Below are 12,500 nucleotides of genomic sequence, written 5' to 3' on the forward strand. Positions count from 1 at the left end.
AGGTTAATATTCCAGCTATATGTAGAATCGTTTCTAGTGAACCGAAGGTTCGCACAGATTTTGTGACATTTAGGTATATAGATTATAACAGTCTGCATTCCTACACATACACACGCGCGCGCGCGCATACAATTATTTCTACACAAGTCCTTAGGGAAGAATTAGTTTGTTCCAATAGATTCTGCTCACATATACGCATTAAGGTTTAATACAAAACACACACACAAGAATATACATACACCAGTCCTTCTGGAAGAAGTGATTGATATAATAATACGTGTGTTTGTTCATTTGACAGAAGTGTGACGATCTATCAAATTCATTTTCTTCGTTTCTATGAAATTTATTCCAAGCCAAGCAGAGGGGCACTTTCAGCTATTCAGCGCTTAAGACAATGCAAAGAGGGAGTTGGAGTGGTTGGACAGCAAGGGTAAAGCGATCCTGAAAATAAAGGAAATGTGATATGAGGATCTAAAAGTAGAACTGGGAGAAAAGCTCACAGCTGAACTAAGAAGCAATAGTTAGAGAGGCTGGACAGCAAAACTAAAGAGAGATGAAGCGGGAATGGAAGATAAAAGTACAAGGGTTCAGCTATGGACTCTAAGGGACGCCGAAAAACCCCTACAACAGTAGACCCCCCCCTACCGATGGTCATCGTGTTCCAAACGGTGCCTATGACGGCGAAGACCAAAATAGTGCCCAGGTGGTCGAAGAAGAGTCTGTTGGGCATGAAGTACCCGGCGTCGAGGATGATGGGCGGCAGCATGTATAGGAAGAAGACGTCGACGGTCAGCGGGGACACCGATGCCGCCTTCGTGTAGAACAGGAGGGCGCCGATGATCACGCCCAGCACGATGAGCAGACATGACTCTGGGAAGACGGACGACAGCTTCGCCGTCAAGTGGAAGCCTGGGAAGAGAAAGAGAGAGAGAGAATACGTTATTATGGCATATGAGGAACATTTTTTGTTATAATAATAAACAAACACATTGGGAGCAAAAGGAAAGAGAGAATACATTATTATAAAATACGAGGAACATTTTGCGGGTTATAATTATAAACAAACACATTGGGAGCAGAAGGAAAGAGAGAATACGTTATTATAAAATAGGAGGAACATTTTGTGAGTTATCATAATAAATAAACACATTGGGAAGAGAGAGAGAGAGAGAGAGAGAGAGAGAGAGAGAGAGAGAGGAGAGAGAGAGAGAGAGAGAGAGAGAATACGTTACTACAGAGTGCGAGGAACATTCTGTAAATTATAATAAAAAACACATTTTACATCTGAAATTTAGTTTGGTATGTGGAAATGACTGGAAATCATGAATACATCATTTCCAGTTTTCATCTGCGCATAAGCCTATGTGTGTGTGTGTGTGTGTGTGTGTGTGTGTGTGTGTGTGTGTGTGTGTGTGTGTGTGTGTGTAGACTCCAAAAGACAAAAATGCTACATTTTTTTTTTGCTAACTTCAAGGGAATTGAGGAACTTTACATGGAAAACTAAAAATGTTTTGACCGATATATTCTTAATAGATGTTATATGTAAATTCTGAATGTTTTTTTTTTAAGCTAAACCTTTCCTAAGATACTATCTACTCAGCTATATACTGCAGCAATTAGGATATATAATAACCTCAAAGACGTCGTGGCAAAGCACAGTTCAACGGCAAAAGTTTATAATCGGGGACATGATCCTGAGAAAGTTTATAATCTGAAGCCGAAACTCAGAGGGACCTTGTCAAATATTCGCTTTTTCAGTTCCATACAAACCGGGTGATGCTTTTCCATATTATTTTCACAATATAACAAAGTTGTTATTGCTTCTTCAAAGCAATAACAACTCGAGTTTAATGGAGACGAAAAAGCAAAATTATTCAATGACGAGAGGGTAAAAAAAAATGAGGTTGAGTCACAATATCATAAAAGTGAATCTGATCATCACAGAAAAGAGGATTTCTGCAACGTCGAGGTAATTCAGCATAAAACAATCTCAAAGTACCGTCTAATTAGGGGTTGTAGACGGCTTTGCGGTCGATCTTTCAGGTTTGACACACATTTAAGGCTAAATAGCCCACAGGCACATAGAAGCTTTGTCAAGCGTCCAGAATTAATTCAGAGATAGCAAAATAGAAGATATATCCGAAACTCTCGACGTCTTGGACGTTATTATAAAATATTCTTCCTCATCAAGTCAAGTAAAAGCGGGGTAAGAGAGAGAGAGAGAGAGAGAGAGAGAGAGAGAGAGAGAGAGAGAGAGAGAGAGAGAGAGAGAGAGAGAGAGAGAGAGAAGGAAAAGACAAAGAATGGGAAATGGGGGCTGGAGCAATAAACCCGAAGCAGGAAAGTAAAAGTCCATTTCGTGGTGGACTCCCTGCGGGCTAGAGAAGATTGGTCCAGTTTTTACACTGGTTATGAAAGAAGAAGAAGAAGAACAGACAGAAAGAACGAATGAAAGAAAGAAAAAAGATTAGTAAGAAAAATGGAGAAAACTATTTTTTTCTTTTCCATCCTGGGGTTTTAAAACGCCGAAGCCCATAAACTCTCTCCTAGAGGAACTCCAGGCGCCATAACGCTACTTGACACTTGACCTCAACACTACGATTAACGGACCTATGGTTGCTGATCCGAAGAAAATGATTCCTAAGTACGATGACCACTATTCAGAACTGCTAAGTCATTTCCTAGTTTCCACAACTGCGTTATAGCAATGGCATGAAATTTCAGCATAGTTTCGAGGGCAGCTAAGGTCAACCACCGGTGCCCAGAAGTGGAACACGTATATTGCATCCCCGTAATTGCTAAGAAACAATATACGTTTTTATATTATATTATTTTTTTTTTGCAAGCTAGTAAGTCTTGCTTTCGTCAGACGGCGATGCACACCTGGTTCTTTTAACAGGCCAGGTGAAAATGGCTTCATCAACATGACGCAGCTTGAGGGTATAACACAAGAAGCCTTAGTTATATGAAGGAAATCTTCTTGGTTCCATGAATGATGTATATTTACCAAAAAAGGGACGGTAGTTCTTCATGATATGAGTATAAAGACTTATTGCAACAGAATGGATATAGTCCAGTTGTCTAATACTTATTATTCGTGTTCTATCCGGCACCATTTTCAAATTTATTTTATGTCACCTTTTAAAGAAGAAAGAAAGGAAGAGAGCATATAACGCTGAAAAAGTCTGCCCCAAGGAAGGCGTCACTTTTCAGGTTTGACTACGTTTCTCGTATTTACCTTAAGTTTTCAGGTCACAATGAGGATGACAAACTGAATGTATCACTAACGCTAAAAGCAATCGCGCATACAGACACAGACGCATACAAGTACGTAGAAAAGAGAGAGAGAGAGAGAGAGAGAGAGAGAGAGAGAGAGAGAGAGAGAAAGAGAGAGAGAGAGTGTGTATTTGATAAACTTAATTATGGTTACTGAAACTGGCGTCGCAAAAAAGAGAGAGTGAGTAATTGATACATTGAATTATCTTTAGTAAAACTGGCGTCACAAAGAGAGAGAGAGAGAGAGAGAGAGAGAGAGAGAGAGAGAGAGAGAGAGAGAGAGAGAGAGAGAGAGAGAGAGAATTTAATTACAACTGGGAAAGGTTCGGGGTTTTCCTATTGTTTGTACCGACACGTCACAGCTGCCTAGTGGGCAACAGCGTCTTCAGTGAAGACTCTCACTACACTGAATTCTTGGGGAACTATACAAAAAATTATAGTCATCATACATAAGTGTTTACGAAAAATGACTATAAATATTGGTTCATGTGTTGCTCGTATTGTATAATGGCGAACATTACACATATAGAAAAACGAGCGAATACCCGATCAGCACACAATAATAATAATAATAATAATAATAATAATAATAATAATAATAATAAAGGGATAAGGCTACTAGACGGGAATAGCATCAAACACATAGATGAGACAGGATACAAACACCTGGGAATAATATAAGGAGAGGATATACAACACCAAGAGATGAAGGACACGACCAGGAAAGAATATATGCAGAGCCTTAAGGCGATACTCAAGTCAAAACTCTACGCCGGAAACATGACGAAAGCCATAAACACATGGACAGTACCAGTAATCAGATACAGCGCAGTTACTGGAGTGGACGAAGGCTGAACTCTGCAGCATAGCCCAAAAAACTAGGAAACACATGACAATACACAAAGCACTACACCCGAGAGCAAATGCAGACAGACTATACATAACACGAAAGGAAGGGGGAGAGGGCTATTAAGCACAGAAGACTGCGTCAACATCGAGAGCAGAGCACTGGGGCAATATCTAAAAACCAGTGAAGACGAGTGGCTAAGGAGTGCATGGGAAGAAGGACTGATAAAAGCAGACGAAGACCCAGAAATATACACAAATATTAGAATGAAAAACAGAACAGAGGAATGGCACATCAAACCAATTCACGGTCAGTATATGAGACAGACAAAAGAACTGGCCAGCTATGAAACATGGCAATGGCTACAGAGGGGGAGAACTCAGGAAGGAAACAGAAGGAACGCTGACAGCGGCACAAGATCAGGCCCTAAGAATCAGATACTCGTTATGTTAAAAGAACAACAGATGAAATAACACCTCACTAAAATGCAGGGAGTGCAATATGAAGACGAGACCATAAACCACATAGCAAGGTATGATTCAGTAGCAAAAGCCCTCCACTGGAGCTTGCAGTAATAGGTGGTACGAACACCAACCTGAGGGAGTGATAGAAAACGATCAGGCAAAGATCCTCTGGGACTATGGTATTAGAACAGATAGGGTGATGCGTGCCAATAGACCAGACGTGACGTTGGTTGATAAAATCGAGAAGAAAGTATTACTCATTGATGTCGCAATACCGTGGGATACCAGAGTAGATGAGAAAGAGAGTGAAAAAATTGATAAGTATCAAGACCTGAAAATCGAAATCAGAAGGATATGGAATATTCCACTGGAAATTGTACCCATAATCATAGGAACACTAGGCACGATCCCAAGATCCCTGAAAAGGAATCTGGAAAAACTAGATGCCAAGTAGCTCCAGGACTCATGCAGAAGAGTGTGCTCCTAGAAACAGCGCACATAGTGAGAAAAGTGATGGACTCCTACGGAGACAGGATGCAACCCGGAACCCCACATTATAAAAACCACCCAGTCTAATAGGATGAATGTGATAGACAAAAAAAAGAAAGAAAATAAAGTAAAAACAAATAAAAATAAAAATAAAAATAAAAAAAAAAAATAATTACACAGGAAGCAGACCCTCTTTCAAACATAGGTGTCGAATGTTATAGCTGCATCAGCTGCATTCAGTTTATAATAATAATAATAATAATAATAATAATAATAATAATAATAATAATAATAATAATAAATGTAAAATTTCCGTGTTCTGCATAAACTTACGGTCTTTCTGAGGTCCGATGCCACAGCTAAATTCCTTTAACATTTCATGCAAGAAAAAACAACAGAACTGTAACAGGAAAACTACAACAGTTAACTAACAGATATTAACTCATATACATGTACACGAATTATACACAAATTCAGATTGCCAGTTGTGAAAATTTATAGGCTGGGTAGCCTATCCCGCTAATCACAGTACCATCATCATCAATGAAAAGCACTGTCTTCAACGTAAATATAATAATAATAATAATAATAATAATAATAATAATAATAATAATAATAATAATAATGTTATTCACAGTAGCCTGTTTTACTCCAAGAATCCGGATTTCCGTCGTAAGCTGATGCTATGTCAGGTACCACTATTTTCGAAACAAAAACACATCGGCCATGAAAGATACGATATAATAACACGAAAATGCCATTTGTCAAAATATCCCTACAACCGGGTATAAAAGCGTAGATAATCCTCTACAATGCTAGAAGGATCCTGCTAATGCTACCGCGCAAAAACTCGTTTTCCGCATGTTAATTCTCGTATGGAATTTTTGGCTGCAGGCGCGGTTACGGATTCGGTTAAATAATACTATGGAGCAAGACGAACAGCCAAGTTTGCCTTGAAATAGTAATATATTTTACTGGATAAAAAACAGGAGATACAATTAGGGTACAAGCGAACAAATCAACAGTCAATTCAACGTAAACAGGAACTACAATAAAGCGTTCACAAGATCGTAGCAAAACGCCTGTGACCGCAAAGGTCATGACTTCTGAAAGGGCAGTTGTATCTTACTTAAGACCTTGTGTTTGGCTTATGACGTCAACAAGGTTTTATAAATGTCCCGGAGGCCTGCGTATCATCTTCGCTCTTCTAACGTTCCAGAAACTGGGGAAGCCCCCAGACTGGTGGCCTCTTTAGCAGCAACGGGTCAAGTGCGGGAAATTTACCGAGAACGCAAGGGATACCGGGAACTATAAACAGCGTCTTAAAATGTTACTCCTTCGTAGCTTACTCATCCTACTCATATGTAAACAGGAATTGAAGGTAAATTCCACTGAGAAGAGGACAAGAATAATAAATTACAACAAATTCACTCTAATAGGAAACAATCAATTCTCATAAACAGGAATTAAAGGTAAATTCCACTGGGAGAAGAAAAAGAATTATTATTCACAACAATCCTGACAGTAAACAATCAATTCTCAAGGTAAGCCTCTAAGATTCTTGCCGTGATCTTGAGACAGATGATGGGCGGCAATAAAAGATGCAAGGGGCCTGTTCCTCGGTGTTCAAGAGGATGAACAGGACAGGTCAAAGGAGAAGATCCTGTTGCTTACGACGTGGGCTGAACTCTGCCCGAGTTCAAAATCCTCCTCTTCCTCCTCTCCTTTTGTTTACTACACAAGGACACATCGGGAGAACGCTTGGTGATTCATTCTCTCCTGGTTTATACTTTCCGTTTCGTCGAAAATAACATTGGCACAGAAATTTTCAATCGTCTTGGCAACTTTGCAGTGGCATAAACACAGCAAGAGGGACACGGAAGCGTGATTTCAAATACGTCTTCCATATATTGAGGCATGAGTACAAAGATTAAATCTTGACAAACGGAGACGTGTGGGCTTGCAGTCACGACCATCAGACGCATTCCCTTTGGCATTAGATGCATGACAAATATTTAATCCCATTAACCTGGTAAATGTTACGGTTGGAAATAAGTTACCTAATAATCTTAATTAAATGGCATAGCATATTAAAAAAGGAAATAAATAATATAAAGCACTTAACATCAGGCGAATTTTCACAAATTTTGGCACCGACGTTGGGAAGGACGAAGCTCGGGAAGACCCCAAGGGGGAAAAAACCAGAATTCCCTCCAGTGGGGAGGATTTGCTATATTCAGAAGAGGCAGCGTGGTCTTGCAAAATCGTGAAATTGATTCAGGGTTGACAAGTCCTTTTTTTTTATTTATATACTTTTATTTTTGGACGTAAGTCGTCCTCAAGCCACCACCATCTCTATAAGCTAAGGGGTCGGTTGCCTTGATGCCTCATTCTCCAGCTGTTCATATCGACAGCATCTTCCTCCGCTAAATCTTTCTTCCTCATTCCTCCTCTATGACGCCTCCTCTCTGTCACGCCCATCTAATCCTTTGCCTCCTTCCTGACCTTCTAAACCTAACAAGTTCCACCCAAGCCCTCTTATTCACTCCCTCCCTCCTCACTCACTCTCACGACAAGTCCATACCATCTCACTCAATATAGACTCTCTTATTAAATCAGTAATCTTTTTATCCCAGCACTTCTAATTTCTTCGATTTTCCAGCCTCTCAAGCAGCCAAATTTTTTAAAACTTTATGTAATACTTGATAAACTTTAATATATTAATAAGGTTCAGTTTAAGCACTTAATGTTGCTCACATATGTGACGGGATCTTTTCTTCGAGAGCATGTTCTTTACAACTTACATCAATACAAAATATCCACACACAGAGAATGCAGGACACAAACTTGAAATGACAAAACATCACTCTGTTATTAAGAGGTAAATTAATTCAGGAAAATATCCGAAAATGTATGGTCGTTGTAAGTCCGTGAGTGCAACAGCAGAGCTTCAAATGAAATCTCTCCAAGGACATCCTGAAATCCTGAAATCCAAAGCGGATAAAACCAACCAGAAAGTCTGCTATAACCTTGTATCCTTCAATTGCCTTAAAAATGAAGTCACCATGATTAGCACATTCCGAAATGAGCGAAAGAAAGACGTGAAATCGTGTACGCGACTAGTCATGTGCATTACCTTGCTCTTAAGGAAAGGGAAGGGGGGAGGGACTTGTTATGAAGGGCAACGCAGCAACAAGAATACGCTTCAGGGTACTGAGACGAGTGTAAGCAACAGGAATACAAGAATATGCTTCAGGATAATGAAAAGACTGTATGCTACAAGAACACGCTTCAGGATACTAACTGTACGCGACACGAATGCAAGAATATTCTTTAGGAGATGCGTACCAAAATAGTTATTGTCTGGGAGATGCGCAACGAAACTGTTATTTCCAAGGAGATGTGCAACAAAACAGCTATTACCTAGAGATGTGCAACAAAAGAGCTATTACTTAAGAGATGCGAAACAAAAGTAATTGCCTGGAAGATGCGTAACAAAACAGTTATTGCCTAGGAGTTGTGCAACAAGATAGTTATTGCCTAGGGGATGTGCAACAAAATAGCTGTTGCCTGGGAGATGCTCAACAAAATAGTTAATGTCTGGGAGATCCGCAGCAAAACAGCAATTGCCTAGGAAGTGCACAACAAAATAGCTAGTGCCTAAGAGATACGCAACAGAACAGTTATTGCCTAGGAGATGCGTAACAAAATAGCTTTTGCCTAGATGTGCTGTAACAAAATAGCTATCGCCCAGGAGATGCGTAACAAATAGTACCTGCCTGGGAGATGCACAACAAAATAGCTATTGCCTGGGAGATACACAACAAAACAGTTGTTTCCTTGGAGACGCGCAACAAAATAGCTTTTGCCTATGAGATGTGCAGCAACAAAACAGTTATTGCCAAGGTGATGCGTAACAAAATAGCTATTGCCTAAGAGACGCGCAACAAAACAGTTATCGCCTAGGAGATGCACAGCCAGACAGTTATTATCACGAGATGTGCAACAAAACTTATTGCTTTGGAGATGCGCAATGAAACAGCTATTGACTAATTCTGGAAATCCATTACCAATAGCCGCCATCTTCAAATGAGCATCATGTACGGAATGGGAAAATGCTTCGGATGCCTTCACACTTTTAGACGCGAGAGATTCAGAGTCACGGCATCCGCTAACAGTGGAGGGGGAAAACCAGGGAATGAAAGAGAAGAAGTAAAGGATGCGCACGCACACACACACACACACACACACACACGTGTATGTGTATATATATATATATATATATATACAGTATATAATATATATATACATATATATATATATATATATATATATATATATACAGTATATAATATATATATATACATATATATACATATATATATATATATATATATATATATATATATATACATATACATATATATACATACATATATATATACATACATACACACACATATATATTAGATATATATATATATATATATATATATATATAACTAGAGAGAGAGAGAGAGAGTGAATATTGCCAACATATTTAAGAGAGAGAGAGAGAGAGAGAGAGAGAGAGAGAGAGAGAGTTCAACAAGGACCACTAGGAATTAAAAGAAAACTGAATATTGCCAACATATTTAAGTAAGCGAGAGAGAGAGAGAGAGAGAGAGAGAGAGAGAGAGAGAGAGAGAGAGAGAGAGAGAGAGAGGGCCACTTGGAATTTCAAGAAATCGGAATATTACCAAAATATTTAACGAAGAAATTCAAGTGCATTTAATACAAATCTAGTTCAAATATTTCAATGCAAAATATACTGGGTTATATAGGTAGTAACCAAGTATCTTGAGAACAAAATTTATATAAAAAATACCCTTGCATTCAAATCATACCAGTTAAACATTATTAGCATTATCACGCATTTTGACATGCACAGACCTTGAAAAGGTTACAAACAACTTCTAAAACATTTGCCAAACAACAAACCGTGTGGCATATTTCACAAACGCCACATAAATGGACACGATGCTATAATAACGGGAAGGGTTCCATAATCCATAATAACCAACAATTTATGACACCCGTCCCTACCACTACATCCCTTTGGACAACACTTATTAGCATCCCTATACAAATGGGCGTTACTTTTCATCCCATTTCCAACCCTGCTCTTCCAAATGGTCGTGTCTACTTTCCTCCTCCTCCTCCTCTTCTAAATTTTTGGGGGCCCACGAGAAAGAGCAAACATGGGCAAAAGATTTTCACACACCCACGTGAATTGATATCTTTACGGGAAGGGTCTAAAGTCGCGCCTTATTTTATAGCTGTCATCGTCAAGGTTAACCGGTGAAATGGCAAGTCAGTATCTGCTATTATTATTATTATTATTCGGAAGGTAAACCCTATTCGTATGGAACAAACCCACAGGGGCCACTGACTTGAAATTCAGGCTCCCAGAGTATATGGCGTTCATTAGAAAGAAGAAACAGAAGGTAATGGAAAACACAGAAAAAGGAGATCACTTATTAAAAAAAACATAAATCAACAAATTAATAGATATAGGAAAAAATGCAAGTAAAGTATGAAAAAATAAAAAAATTCTTCGGGGAAGAGCAGACTGTCATAAGACTAATGGTATAAAGTTTCTTCTATATCCTGGAACTAAAATCTTTTGCCCAAATATTTACCGTTTCAGGTTTGTTGACAGGCATTAGCAAAAACATAACTCTTAAAAATTTAAACTTAATGTATAAAACATTTACGCAAATTACTGGATTTGTATGAGTAACAGGCCATTCACTGTAGTGATAAACATGGCCACAATAATCATTAAAAAAATGATGACATCGTCTTTACATAGTCCGTAGACATCAAATAAAACAAGGAAAAATGAACAGAATACCGAATCTCTGCCTCATCCTGAAAAAACCCTGACAGATATAATCCCCGATTTGCTGACGTAGATGAAATCCTATCTTCTTCTTCTTCGTTTAACGTGCGTTTTCCCATTTTATAAATATAAATATATCCGGCTTACGCGAAATCCACATTCTCATAAAATGTGGATGTGAAAATCATGGGTATCCGGGAGAAACAAAAAAAGAGAGAGAGAGAGAGAGAGAGAGAGAGAGAGAGAGAGAGAGAGAGAGGGGAGGGAGAAAGAGCGAGGGAAAGGGGGAATAAAAGATCAAAAGCAGTCAAGTCATGGGAGTCTTGAACCGTGGGTAAAACACCAAGCTTTACAATACGTATCATTGATTTCTTGGGAAGGGGGGGAGATGGGGGGGGGGAGATGGAGGGAGGGAAGTGGGTAGGAATTCTCACACACACAATCTCATCTCGGACGTTTATGAGTATTCCCACAATTCTCCCTATCAGGAAAAGAGAGAGAGAGAGAGAGAGAGAGAGAGAGAGAGAGAGAGAGAGAGAGAGAGAGAGAGAGATGAAGCTATGAAGCTCTAGCGTTACATGATTACCCTAAATCTCCCGTTGATTATTAGAGAGAGAGAGAGAGAGAGAGAGAGAGAGAGAGAGAGAGAGAGAGAGAGAGAGAAGAGCTTATGAAGCTCTAGCTTCGTTACGATTACCCTAAATCTCCCGTTGGTTATTATCAGAGAGACCGCGCTAGCTAGCTTTTGAAACCCTAGCGTTGTTAGGATTATTCTAAAATCTAAAATTGGTTATATTGTGGAGAGAGAGAGAGAGAGAGAGAGAGAGAGAGAGAGAGAGAGAGAGAGAGAGAGAGAGGGGGAGGCGCTTTTCCCGGAACTCACGGCATCCCATACGAAGTTTCAAACCGGTATTTTCCACAGAGGTTCTCCCTAAGATGAGCAGCTATCCCCCTCAAATTAACCCTGAGGTATTTTCCGTAACGAAGAGCATGAGCGTCAATCACTGTTCTTTATAACAAAATTACTTTGACAACACAATTAAAGACTTTGGGAAATTATCTTAAATTGAAAGAGAGAGAGAGAGAGAGAGAGAGAGAGAGAGAGAGAGAGAGAGAGAGGAAAACTTGAGCGTCAATCCGCTGTTGAAATTATCTTAAATTTGAGAGAGAGAGAGAGAGAGAGAGAGAGAGAGAGAGAGAGAGAGAGAGAGAGAGAGAGAAAACAACATGAGCGTCAATCCACTGTTGGTAAATTACCTTGAATTTTGAGAGAGAGAGAGAGAGAGAGAGAGAGAATATGACACCCACAAATTAGCCACGTATAACAAATATATATACGGTACACACAATGAATGACGACGGATAGTGAACTCACAAAATGTCTGACAAAAATAGTTTGTTCTTTACCTATCAACCTCCAATCATTTTATTTGGTCGCAGAAAAACTTTTTAAAACCTTTTAATGTAAATTTAACCCCAAAAACGTCCTGAATCATAAAGCAACTGTTACATTTTGTCACAGAAAGACGCACGAAAGCAT

General features: G+C 39.1%; 1 protein-coding gene across 4 annotated transcripts in view; it reads right to left on the minus strand.

The window, feature by feature from the left end:
• The window catches only part of LOC136838682 (Na(+)/H(+) exchanger beta-like), a 270,073-nt gene that overhangs the window by 18,028 nt on the left and 239,545 nt on the right, over positions 1 to 12,500 (minus strand). For all 4 annotated transcript variants that reach the window (XM_067104086.1, XM_067104087.1, XM_067104085.1 and 1 more), the window contains exon 2: positions 646 to 909. In XM_067104086.1, the coding sequence (XP_066960187.1) occupies positions 646 to 909 (264 nt within the window). The remainder of the gene's footprint in view (positions 1 to 645; positions 910 to 12,500) is intronic.

This window comes from Macrobrachium rosenbergii, chromosome 5, assembly GCF_040412425.1.
Source record: "Macrobrachium rosenbergii isolate ZJJX-2024 chromosome 5, ASM4041242v1, whole genome shotgun sequence".
In the NCBI taxonomy this organism is placed as follows: Eukaryota; Metazoa; Arthropoda; class Malacostraca; order Decapoda; family Palaemonidae; genus Macrobrachium; species Macrobrachium rosenbergii.